The sequence below is a fragment of the Zea mays genome, chromosome 9 (assembly GCF_902167145.1).
Source record: "Zea mays cultivar B73 chromosome 9, Zm-B73-REFERENCE-NAM-5.0, whole genome shotgun sequence".
In the NCBI taxonomy this organism is placed as follows: Eukaryota; Viridiplantae; Streptophyta; class Magnoliopsida; order Poales; family Poaceae; genus Zea; species Zea mays.
Genome location: NC_050104.1, coordinates 69,848,487 through 69,861,727, shown reverse-complemented (window position 1 = coordinate 69,861,727; position 13,241 = coordinate 69,848,487). Strand labels below are relative to the sequence as shown.

Genomic DNA, 13,241 nt, shown 5'->3' with positions numbered 1-13,241 from the left:
AGTCATAAAGTATTTATCAAACTGTCTCGAATATCCTACAATAATAGACGATTACAATAGGAAAACCATCTTATTTAGGTGACTAATAATAGACGTTTTAGAAACCGTCTTATTTAGGAGACTGATATTAGACATTTTGGTGACCGTCTTATTAAGATTTAAACGAAATGACTTACACGGCAGTACATTCTTCAATTTACAATCATTTTTTCAGAGATCACGTTATAATAATTTGAAAGAGTAATATACATACACATATATTGAACAACATTATAATTAATATAATATAAATAAGTACCATTCAATATATCATAAATAAGCATTGTCAAACAACACATACATAAGTGTACTCTAAATCTAAACTAAAATACAACTATTTGCACTAATGTTAAGCCTAACTTTATATGAATTCAAGTCTCCACATTTTGCGGCCACCAAATTTGAATTCCATTATATGTTTTCCTGTACAACAAATAGGAGAAAACTAGACATAGCAAAAAGCTCCAAGCAGCACGTGGATGGTCTCGAAGCTGCCCTTGTGCTTCTCCCTGTTCTTGATCACTCCTACACGCATGGTGTTCCTCCCGCCGGTCATCATGACCACGTTGCCGACGTCAAACTTGATGAAGTCCATGATCTTGTTGGTCTCCAGATCAATCTTGATGGTGCCATTTCTGCAAACTTTTAGCTATACAGAAGGGAGATTGTGTTTGCAGTAAAGAACGACCAACCTCACCACATATGGACTCAAAGAATAACTTTAGATCTGCTTGAGTGACCTGTGTGTATTAAAACAGAACCATGATAGAATGAATACCTAGTGGTAGTAGCATGAGTGCAGGTACCAAACCTTCTTGTCTATGTTTGTGCAGTAGATAGTCCTTGCACACATTTCACGTTCATCGTCAGACTGCAGAGCACAGAAAATCGACCAACTTTCTTAGAGACCATATCAGATAGAGCATGAACATTGAGCCATGAACTTAAGACAAGCATGTTGGTTCCGGAAGGTTTGCATACCCTGGGTAGGAATGTTTCGTTGACTGGTGCAATGGCAGTTTTTGACAGCAGAACATTGATAGGATAATATCCAAGCACGGTTCCTGACAGATTCAGAGCAGCCCTTGCACCCTCTGGGACATCGATGTTTTTCACCCCATAAACAGTAGATCCATTACACAGAGTAAGCAAACTGAAACATGGTTGGATATGGATATATTACCCTCATCAGTGAACTCTATGAAAGCAAACCTAAGGACTGAATTTGGGTCCCCACACATGCGACAGTCCACAACCTTCAGAGAGCATATCCAAGATTATGCACAGTTGGATCAAAATCAAATGGGGAACTAAATACATATAAAAGGGTTTACAACTGTCCCATAAATTTGTACCTGCCCGCAATTTATAAATAGTGCTGCGAGGTTTTCTTCAGTAACCTGAACAATAGAAGAGAAATTAGCACCAGAACTACATATGATTGTTAGTTAGCAACTCAAACATTTCACTACAATATTGAATAAATAGCACACTACAGAAGCTACCGTATAGAATAACAGTTAGATAAAAATTGTCCTAATACATTACCCCCAACGTTTTCAACTCCGATTGGCAAAAAGGTAACACTATCATGTATGACAGAAAAGAAAGGGGCACAACCATACAAAGCTATGGCAACAACTACATGTTTTAAGAAAGGTTGGCTATTCACAATTAATTTGTATTTTACAAAAACAACAGTATAACTAACTACATCAACAAACACTATCTTAGTAGCCATAGAAGTGTGCCAAACTTAAATATGTGCATTGCAAAATGTTTGTGTTTTGCATCTCAAACGACGACAAAGGCCTTCTGTCCCAAACTCCCAATCCAAGGTAGGGTCAGCCACGTCACTCTACCTCGCGACTTCAAAGTCGAGCTATATCGCCCTAATGGTTTCACCATCCAACCCTGAACATATAACCTACAAGTTCTAACACATCTGCTGCTCATTCTGTGGTCCTAAAGATGTCCTTCAAATGTAGCACAAATAGTTATTTAAAAGACAATATCAAATATGCGAGTTCATATGCATATAATGCATTAAGGATATTGAAATAGAATCAATAACGGAAGCATTCCAACTGTTTTAGGTCTCGCCAAGGCAAGGTACACCATTAAGGGATGAACAAATAGACATTTTCAGGACTGAAAGTTGATGTATATAATGCACTAAAGATACTAAAACAGGATTGACAATCTGAACCTAAACAAACTCTAAAATAGGCATTCCACCTCTGTAGCTAGTGACAAGGCACCAATTAGGAAGAAAATATTTTCCCCTTTTTTAGTGTGTGAAGGACAGCAGGACGACATAATGGAGTGGTTAGCCGACATCAATAAGATATTATGTCAGGAACACTTAGCATGGTCAGAGCATATGGGCTTGTTCATTTCAACATAACCAAAGGCATTTAATTTTACTCGATTGAACAGACCAAAAGGAGATGACATGGAGGAAGCTGTGAGAGTGGGAAATAAAATATACTGTTAGCACACACAAATCACATAGTTCAGCTAGGAAACACAAAAGGAAATCGAATGCACATCTGGTTGCTACTTTACCTGACAGAATACAATCAACCCCAGATGGTAGTTCTACTGGCACAAAGAAAAATGGAACCCCAGATCATTAATGCAATTTTGATTAAGAAAAGACTATGTAAAGAAAGAATTGTAATTCTAGAAATAAGCTTGAAATATTTACCTATCTTCCACTGAGATTATTTTTTCTTTGGGAGTGAATATGATGATCATTAGAGCAAGGAAATAGTCAGTTGATAGAGAGGAAAGGGAGACAGTAGTTGTGTAATCCCTCGCAGTGAAGAAAAACCCCAGATCGTGCGACTAAAATTAAAAGTACTGACATGTACGTAGCGAGGGACTATCTTTGTTCCCACACTTAATATATAGAAATATTAATGTAAATTTCTCTTCTAAAAATAAAGAAAAAAACCATGCGCTTCCAAATAGGCCCTTAATCAAACATGCAGCATTCAGTTGTGTAAATTATAACAAAACAACTATGGTAACAAAGGAGGAATGCCTGACGATGTGTGTCGTCGTTCTCGAATTCATCTAAACCTCAGGCTGGATGATATGATTTCAAGTAAATTCAGCCACATGCCTCAAAAGTGAATGGTACTGTTTCTAAGTAAATTCAACTGAAGGCCCCGCCAACACCAGTCGCTGCAGAGTTATTTCTACTCCATACTTCACCGTGTGAGATCTTGCAAACCTGAAGTATGAATCTCTAATAGCATGAATCTAAGTAGCAAGTGATAGCACATATCACAAAACAGTTGCTGTGAAAACCAAATAAATTAAAAACGATGAGATAGAGTACACGAGTTACTCTAGCCACAACGAAACGAGCACCTCACCCTGTAGAAAGTCCTGCTTTGAGTACAAGCTGTTATAGTCAACATCAACATCCGTCTCAGATTTGGAATCCAGGAATTCTGATACCTGAAACAAGTAACAGGAGAGATAACGATAGTATCATACGTAATGTAGATAAGCGGCTTAAAAAAATACGTTCCTAAAGTGGCCTACAACTAAGTGTAAGATAATGTGGTGAATGTTGTACCCATGAATAAAGTGAGCACTTATGCAATGTTGTACAAGATTTACCTCATCGACTAGTTGCCTAACTAAAACTGGTCATGCAGTCCCAACAACAAGAATCCTAATTTAACTCCTAGTTAACTTCTAAAATTTTCATGTGCCTAATACTTCAAATATGCTAATACCTTATATTAAAGTAGATCTAAAATCACCCACTTAATCACTGTTGGGGGCCTTCGGCTTCCGAAGGTCCTCAAAAACAAGATTTAACAGTGTTTCTGGAGTATAATGTGTGAACAGGTATCTTCGGACAAGAATCGATATCACAGTAGGAGAAGCCCAAATAATACGAAGGTTGATACAGCGCCGAAGATGTGAGCAGGAAAGCTTCGGCGTGGTAGCAGAAAAGGAAACCGACTTAAAGATGAAAAGGCTATTCAGACCTCGGTGGATTACTATAGAATTACTACCAAATGTAAAGGGCATGGATGTAATTTTATATGGGCTGTGTCCCGTGCCTATAAATAGGTGAACAGTACCCCCGTACTGCTCACGCTGACTTGGCATTTGCTTTTGCGTCACGCTTGTACTTTCGCCTTCTTTCAAGCCGAAGGTACATTTGTAATTTGATATTATTTCTACTTTTCTATAATAATAATACAGAAATGAGTTGATGATAATACATAATGGTTTATGCTATCTTTTGTGTCTCATATGATTCCTTCTTCATTATTATATGTTGAATTTATGAAGGTATGTCCTTCATAACCTTCGTCCGAAAATCATTATGTCCTAAGGGAAATAATGCTTCGAAGGACGAAGGACTTTAACGTTTACCATTTCTTGTGTTGCCTTGTTCTTAATTCATAGCATTTGAGAACAAGTCCCCAACATTGGCGCCCACCTCCGGTGAACTCACTTCCACTCTTTGAGTTTTGAACACCTTCGGCGATCATAAACCTTCGCTATGGCGCCGAAGAAAGCTTCAGCAACTGGGGCTGCAGCTCTGCAACCGCTAGACCCCAATCAGGAGACTCTCTCCCTTCGGGAGGCCCGAAGCTAGAAGAGGAAGGCTGTCAGCCCGACACCGCCAGAGGATGAGCTAGACCAAGAAATAAAAGACATGGAGATGCTTCATCAACAGGTGCAGAGGAAGAAGGAAAAGATGGCCAGACTAGCTGAACTGCAAAGGCAGATAGACGAAGCCTCTGAAGAAGTTTGTCATCTTACTCAGGATGAGCAGAACCGAAGGCCTCAGAATAAAGACCTTCATCAGGAGGGTTTCCTCAACGAAGATGACTGGTATGAGAATTTTCACCATGGAAATTTTGCTTTTGATGATGCTTCTCCTCTGTCCGCTGAGCTGCAGGCTACACCTTGGCCTCCGTCCTACAAGCCGCCTCAGCTTCCCATATTCGACGGCCATTCAGACCCGAAGCAGTTTTTGATGAGCTACGAAGCAACAGTATCTTCGTATGGTGGCAATACTGCAGTCATGGCAAAATCTTTTGTTATGGCTGTCAGGAGTGTTGCTCAAACCTGGTATTCCTCCCTTCGGCCAGGAACGATCACTTCATGGCAAAAGCTGAAGGACATGTTGTTAACCAGCTTCCAAGGGTTTCAGACGAAGCCGGTCACTGCTCAAGCTCTATTCCAGTGCACCCAGGATCACGAAGAATACCTTCAGGCGTATGTCCGGAGGTTCTTGCGTTTGAGGGCACAGGCACCAACAGTGCCCAATGAAATTGTTATTGAGGCCATGATCAAGGGACTTCGGCCAGGACCTTCAGCTCAGTACTTTGCTAGGAAGCCTCCTCAAACTTTGGAGAAGCTGCTCCAGAAGATGGACGAGTATATTCGTGCCGACAATGATTTTCGTCAAAGAAGGGAGGAGGCTTTCAGGTTTTCTGAAATGACCAGGGGTTTCGGAGGAAGATTTTATCCGAGGCATGTTAGGTCAATTCACAACTCTACTCAAAATGATGATAAGGGAAGTCAGCAGCAAAGGCCACAGTGCTCCTCACAGGCTTCGGGGCAACAACAAAGCTCCTTCCGGCCGCCAGCTCCAAGAGGCAGAGGCGCCAGGGGCTTCGGCGGAAGGTTTGGAGATCAACCAAGGAGAATATTTTGCTTGTTCTGTGGTAAAAACAAGGGCCATACCACCAGGATGTGCCATGTTACCATCCAGAAGCAAAAGGAGATAGCCGAAGTTGCAGCACAACAGGCTCAGCCGAAGCAAATCATGCACACTGCTTCGTATCATTCACCTTACATCCCAGAATATGTAGGCAACCACCCTGCAGTTTCTGTTGCTTCGGCGAGTCAACCTCAAGCTTCCTGGCAACAGCCTCCGCCTCCACCACCGCTGCAACAAGGCCAGCAGCCAGAAGGGGGCCAATATGCTCAACACCAAAGGGACTTCAGAGAACAGTCCGAAGCTCGCACAGTCAATAGCACTGTGCTAGAGTCGAAGCACATCTATTGACAAATATCCTACCTTGATAGTAGTCTTTTCCATTCAGTTTTATTTTCTGTGTAATAAAGGACATTTTTTAAATTTCATGTAATAGTTTCGTTGTTTGTCACAAGGAAAATATATTTTCTCCACAGGCTTAAGTTGTTGAAGCTTAAAGATTTGCGATAACAAGGAGGACCTTCGAATTATCAAAAATTCTTCGAAGCAACAAAAAGTCGTTCTAAGGAACGCAGAGTAAGTTTGCTGAAGTTACAAAAAGCCGTTCCAAAGGGAGCGCAGTGTAAGTTTTCTGCTCCAAAGTCGTTCCAAAGGGAATGCAGAGCTTATAGCGAAAAATAAACGCTGATACCGCCTAAGTAAAAGGCGAAGCACGAAAAGTCAACGCGAATACCGCTGAAAGTAAAAGGCGAAGAAGCTCCTAAGGGAGGCTTACAGCGAAAAATAAACGCTGATTCCGCTGAAGTAAAAGGCGAAGAAGCTCCTAAGGGAGGCTTACAGCGAAAAGTCAACGCTGATTTAAAAAGATTATGTGTTTTATTACAGGGATGTGTGTGTATCTTCGGAATAAATACCATTTTACATAGCATAACATCATCACATCATTTCGCATGGCATAAGCATCATACATCATGCTGCATATGGCACAAGAAGGGGACACAATATCGATCTTCAGAAGAATGTTTTGAAAAAGGGGAAAATCATGCTAAGTCGCAAGGAGATACACTATTGATCTTCGGAAGTGTAGCTTCGGAAAATATCTTCACGAAGCTTGGATATTCTTCATCAGAACACTACGGATATTATTGTGATAAATGAAAATTCTTCTTCACGAAGCATGAAAAGAAGGGAAGGTGTTTTTTCGTCAAAGACTCAAAAACGGTACGTATGTAAAATTTCATGCATCGTAAAGAATTGAACCATAAAAAAAGGACAAGTATATTACATTCAGGATTATAAGATATTATACATATTATATTTCAGATGTTTTTACAATAGCACCTAGTCTTCCCTAAGTACTACTTCCGCAGCTTCATTCAGGAGTTGATTAACAACTTGATCCATGATAGCTTCAGCCATCTTTTTAATTTCATCGTCATCTTTCGGGGGAGGGCCCAGAGACGCTTAGTAGGATCTGAGGGAGGACAGGATACAGCTACATTGCTATTACAAATTGCGAACGAAGTTTAAAATCAAAAATTACAACACAATAAAAACCATTAGTTAATACCTATTTGCCCTTCGGGCTCTGCGCTTTTCTCAGCAGCCTCTGCTACTTTTCTAGCATCATGGATGCCCTTTTCGCTTTTTTGGATAATTTCTCGGGCCATTTCTCGACCACCATTGTCCCAGACATCGGTGAAAAATTTTCCACCAACCATGCTAGCTTCGGCTGAAGGATCTTTTGCATCTTCGAAGGACAAGGTAGCTTCGGATTGCGCTAAAATCTTTACATGCTCGCAGCCTTTTTTCTCCAAAATGGTGGCAATCCCCCCTGGCACCCGAAAAAGCGCATATGTCTCCGCGGCTATTTAAAATTTCCTCAAAGGCCTCAGCTTCGTGATTAATCCATTCGATGGGACCTTCGGGGTTGCCTCTTGTAAAGTTTTCTTCGCTCGAGAATGCGCCAACGCTGGCGAAGCTAGCTTTCATTTTCTTAACACACTCCATAGATTTGACATAGCATCTTTTCTTGGACGAACGAAGCTCTTCAACAGTTCCTTCTAAATGATTTGCCCATTGGTTACTAAGTTCTCGCCTCGTTTCTTCAAGTATGCGTTCCTCTTTAGCTCTGGCTAGTTGTTTTCGAAGATCTTCAATTTCACGCTTCTGAGCCTCAGCTTGACCTTTAAAAGTAGCTTCGTCTTCTTTTATTCTATTTATCAATGAATGTAATATTTTATCTTTTTCGAGACCTTCGTTCCTTAGTTCAATTACTTCGGAACGAAGGTTGCTCAGGGCCATAACACACCCTTCGTCTTCGGCATCTTTTTGGGCCCTGAGGGCATTGCTAAGTATAAGGCCCTGCAAAGAAAAATGTGTGTGCGTCAATAAATTTAAGCAAACGAAAAATTTTGGTCTCAAGAAAAAATACAAAGACTTCATTTTTTGCACCTTTAAGCTATTGTACGCCAAGCTGTCGGCCAGCTCGTTTTTCGACAACACCGAGAGCCCGTCTTCTAGTGTTGGGAATCTGAAGCTCTTGCTCATCTCCCGACAGACAGAAATCTCCTTGCTGTCAGGGAGACAATACAAGAAGTCTTCTTCTCCGCTGCCGTTGAATACCAACGCCCCCTTTGGATATTTCAGTTTTTGGGCGTAAAACTGGGCCTCTTGCTTTTCTTTTTCAGACAATTTTTTCCCCGAAGCATGTCGAACAATATAATCAAGGACTTTAGGGGATGCTTCGGGGGCAACAGCACTGATTTCTTCAACAAGAATTGGCTCCATCATTTTTTCTTCCTCGGTTTCCAAGGATTTTACCTTCGTGGGCTCTGAAGGCCCAGCTTCAGCCTCAGTTTGTTGCTTTGGAGCTTTAGTATCAAAAATTTCAGTTTCCGCTTCGGAAGTTTCAACAGTCTTTTTCGGAGTTGTGCTTGAGGACTTAATTGTCTCCAGAACATCTAGCACATTGACCATTCTTTTTCTTTTCGGAGTCACCGCTGGACCCTTTTGGTTTTTTATTGTCTCAACACTTGCTGAAGGACTCAAAATTTCCAACACTTTCGTTCCCTCAGTCGATCCTTTTGATTCTTCCATTTTTTCTGTCGATGGCGCTTCGGCCATCTCTTTGGTTTCTGGTAATAAAATTTTTGGTTCCTCCAATTCTGTTGTTGTTGGCGCTTCGGCCATTTCTGTGACTTCTGGCAGCAAGGTTGGCTCTTCAGCCTCGGTGGCCGAAGAGGTCTCTCCGGTGAACTCAGGCACCGAGGCTAGTTCAATATAGCGTGGCCGATGTGTGAGGATCTTTATCCTTTTTCTTTTCAGTGCTGGCTCACTAGGAGCAGCGGCAGCTTCTTCTGTCGCAGGAGTCGTGCCTTTTCTTTTCTGCCCTCGAATGGGATAACGATAGTCAGGGTAGACAAACCCAATTGCGTCAAACACTCGGTTCAGTCTTTTCTTTTTTCGGCCTCCGAAGGCTGCTGACAATGCAGTTTCTTCGGCCTTTGAATAAACCCCAAGTAGTTCATCACTTACATTTTCAATGCTTTTTAGCCAGTCATCATCTGGCTCTACGAATTTGTCTCCGAATTTGAAAGTATACTTCAGCCTGATAAGTCCACCTTCGTCAGCCTCCTTTATAGTCTCTTGTGGCATTTCCCATTTTTCTGTGAGCGGCCATACTCTGAAGGCAATATGCTCTTGGACCAAATCTCTCGTTCCAATAAAAGAACAAATAACTCCGAAGGCTCTCTGGCATTCTTCGGCAGCTTCATTCATTTCAACCTTCGGCCTCCGCAGGCCGAAGCTTTGCCAAATAGGGCGCATAATTATACCTTTAATATCTTCCCGTGTTTTTAGGTCATTCTTTACATAAAACCATTCTGTCATCCAGTCGCCGGGCCATCTCTTCCGAAAGGTTGGCACGGGACAGCTTGACCCAGACCGAGAAACGAAACTGTAGCAGCCAAAATTATTGTGATACTGTTCCTTACCCCAGGGCTTTGTCTCGTATGATAATTCGTGTATGTTGCAGAAACTTTTCGCATCAGGTTCCAGACCTTGGCTTCTCACGGCCCACACGAAGATATTCAGCCTTATGATTGCTTCGGGGGTAAGTTGGTGAAGATAGACTTCAAATATTTTCAGCACCTCTACGACAAAGTTGCTCAAGGGAAATCGTAGTCCAGCTTTCAAAAAGCTTCGGTACACTACGACTTCATTTTCTTCAGGGTTCGGACAAGTCTTTTCTCCTTCGTCGGCCCTCACAACGGACAAGTCCCGGAAATATCTTCCCCTCATGTTGACAAGATGATTTTCTTTAATACTTGATTTGCCGAAAACCGCATGGCTTGGTCGCCAAGGGCGATCTTCGGAGTCTTCACCACCACTATCCACATCATAACTGTCGCTGTCATCAGTATCTTCAGACAAACCTTCTAAAATCTCTTTGGTGATTTTTTCTGTATTGGTCTTCGACATTGCTATAAGAAACCCCAGGTTTTTCTCTTCAGAGAGACTCAGCTTCATCTCGGCAGCAGCCTTCTTATCTTCAGACATCTTCGGAAACAGTAAAAAACTGTTTTCAACGCCGAAGCTTAAAAACTTAAAAAGCTAAGCAAGTCTTGGTGCGCAAGAGCTAAAAATTGAGTGAGCAAGAGCAGATGGCAAGAGAGCGTACCAAATGAGCTCGCGGTATGCTCTTATTTATACGCCCAGTGCGTTGAAAATTGGAAGACTTCGCTTGTCAGTGAATGTTGCTATTCTAGCAAAGGGAAGGTGTTTTTTCGGACCTTCGGCTTAAGGCCTTCGTCCATGTCACAATCTAAATTTATTATTCTAACAAATTAATATTGCGAGGGCTACTGTTGGGGGCCTTCGGCTTCCGAAGGTCCTCAAAAACAAGATTTAACAGTGTTTCTGGAGTATAATGTGTGAACAGGTATCTTCGGACTCGAATCGATATCACAGTAGGAGAAGCCCAAATAATACGAAGGTTGATACAGCGCCGAAGATGTGAGCAGGAAAGCTTCGGCGTGGTAGCACAAAAGGAAACCGACTTAAAGATGAAAAGGCTATTCAGACCTCGGTGGATTACTATAGAATTACTACCAAATGTAAAGGGCATGGATGTAATTTTATATGGGCTGTGTCCCGTGCCTATAAATAGGTGAACAGTACCCCCGTACTGCTCACGCTGACTTGGTATTTGCTTTTGCGTCACGCTTGTACTTTCGCCTTCTTTCAAGCCGAAGGTACATTTGTAATTTGATATTATTTCTACTTTTCTATAATAATAATACAGAAATGAGTTGATGATAATACATAATGGTTTATGCTATCTTTTGTGTCTCATATGATTCCTTCTTCATTATTATATGTTGAATTTATGAAGGTATGTCCTTCATAACCTTCGTCCGAAAATCATTATGTCCTAAGGGAAATAATGCTTCGAAGGACGAAGGACTTTAACGTTTACCATTTCTTGTGTTGCCTTGTTCTTAATTCATAGCATTTGAGAACAAGTCCCCAACAATCACATATATGTACTAGTCCACCTCATAATCGTGCACAAAATCATTTCAAATAAACTCATAATTTTAGACCTAAACTTCACATATAAACACAATCAACACAACAACACTGATAGGAACCGTCAGATAGACGATAAAAATTCTGAACTCATCCTACGCAATTTTAGTTCACCACAGTCATAACATCGAACCTATAAAACCTAGACTTGGTCATATCATTACAAATAATGGGACAACTAAACAAACACTTTATGGCGAGGCACTTCAACGATCATCTAATATAAGCACTACAAATACAATTTTAGTTCACCACAGTCATAACATCGAACCTATAAAACCTAGACTTGGTCATATCATTATAAATAATGGGACAACTAAACAAACACTTTATGGCGAGGCACTTCAACGATCATCTAATATAAGCACTACAAATACTTAATACCACCACAATATCTACAAAGAAAAGAGAGGAAAGAATCCTTCCCTATATAACTCAATGGACTAGCACGCAAGCACTGCTACGGATCATGAGGTTATCCCATAGCACATCAACCTCAATCAATTCCGAATACACAAGAACGACGTCAATCCCATGGCTCAGGCATCCCATCGAATACCTGGCGAGCATCACATGACCTCACTCCTTTAATTACTTCCTTGCTCAAACATGGGGATTTCAATTCTTCACCAAAAATGCACACATATACACAATTAATAATTAAGCACGGGCACCGGATGGGAAACGAACAGAGCAAAACACGACACGGACGTGACCTGAGCAAACATCGCTAGGGACCGAGCAGAGGAGGTCCGAAAATGAACGGTACCTAGATGCTTGACCACGCCATCGGGAGGTGCTAGGAGCTCGGCATCGGCCTGGGCGTCGATGGAGAGGAGCAGGGACGGGAGGGCGCTTGCGTGCTGGCATGGGGAGGGCGCGGTGAGCAAAACGGTCGGACCTAGCAAACCTGGTCAGAGCAGGGAGGGAATCAAGGGGATGGAGGAGCTGGACGTGAGGGCGACGGCACGTCCGACGTTGGGGCTGGGGCGAGCTCACCATGGAAGCAGGGAAAAAACCATGGTAGGGTTGCTGTAGAGAGGAAGATGGAGGGAGGGGCATCGGCTGGACACAACAACAGGAAGGGGAGCTGGTTGGACCTGAGCAGGGCGACGTCGGCCTTGGAGGTTTGGGCATTTGAGACGCTCGGCATGGGAGAAGCCAGGGATGGCGCTTGAGGAAGAGAGATGCTGGTGAAGGGATCTCACGTGTGGGGGAGGAAAACTAGGCTCCATGGTGGCTGAAAGGATAAGGATGGTTGGAGAATCTCCTGTTAAGCGATTTACACCAGGATAAGGCCCTTAAGGAGTCATGGGATCCATTCTTGAGAGGACAATGCCGGCTACAGAAAAGGCTAGAAGCCCCAAGCGGCTGAAGATAGGGCTGATGATTAGTAAAAGAGAAATTAGATTTTTCTCCCATTTTCTTCAACAAAAGAATACAAACCCGAGCTCTAAAATTAGGGTTTGAACAGGGTATAAGTGGATCAGATCATAATGATACGGGTCGACGGTACTTGTGACAGGGTTTGATTTAATCGAAACCAAATTGAATTTATCTGAGTCTCATTTATATTGGCAAAAACAAATTTCAGAAATCCGAGTTCTGGTATTAGGATTTAGACGTGGTCTAATTTAGTCGGACCAAAATTATATGGGTGATTGTATTTAGACAATGTTTGCTTAAGTTTGAAATTGGACAAAAATGTATCTGCTAAGGAACATATTTAATTTCTTCGCCTTAATGAATGGGGAAACTAATTAATTGCGAATACACGCTCTCGACTCCAATTTTCTTGGTCTAGTTTAATCTCGCATCAACACACTTGTCGCCGAGCTTCTAATAAACTTTACTCGGGTCAAAAATTACAAGAGTGGGTCGAGGTTCCAAATTCTTATCCGTTTAA

General features: G+C 41.8%; 1 protein-coding gene across 2 annotated transcripts; it reads right to left on the bottom strand.

Annotated features, from left to right (window-relative positions):
- Nucleotides 1–262: 262 nt before the first annotated feature.
- On the bottom strand, nucleotides 263–12,621 carry LOC103638495 (polyadenylate-binding protein-interacting protein 10). 2 transcript variants are annotated; one of them, XM_008661391.3, is made up of 7 exons: nucleotides 12,105–12,621; nucleotides 3,426–3,510; nucleotides 1,395–1,439; nucleotides 1,223–1,295; nucleotides 1,021–1,133; nucleotides 851–910; nucleotides 263–779 (listed from the first exon to the last, which is right to left on the bottom strand). In XM_008661391.3, exons 1-7 carry the CDS (start codon nucleotides 12,470–12,472, stop codon nucleotides 654–656), a joined length of 870 nt encoding a protein of 289 aa, XP_008659613.1. In that variant the 5' UTR covers nucleotides 12,473–12,621; the 3' UTR covers nucleotides 263–653. The 2 variants fall into 2 exon arrangements, with proteins under 2 accessions (XP_008659613.1, XP_008659614.1); XM_008661392.3 differs by having other exon boundaries at nucleotides 290–688; nucleotides 818–910.
- Nucleotides 12,622–13,241: the final 620 nt, after the last annotated feature.

Coding starts and splice junctions, on each gene's coding strand:
- LOC103638495 (XM_008661391.3), bottom strand. CDS start 12,472: ATGCCCAAACCTCCAAGGCCGACGTCGCCCTGCTCAGGTCCAACCAGC. Junction 1,134..1,222: donor CATAGAGTTCACTGATGAGG/GTAATATATCCA, acceptor TCGATGTCCCAG/AGGGTGCAAGGGCTGCTCTG. Junction 911..1,020: donor ACGAAACATTCCTACCCAGG/GTATGCAAACCT, acceptor TGTGCTCTGCAG/TCTGACGATGAACGTGAAAT.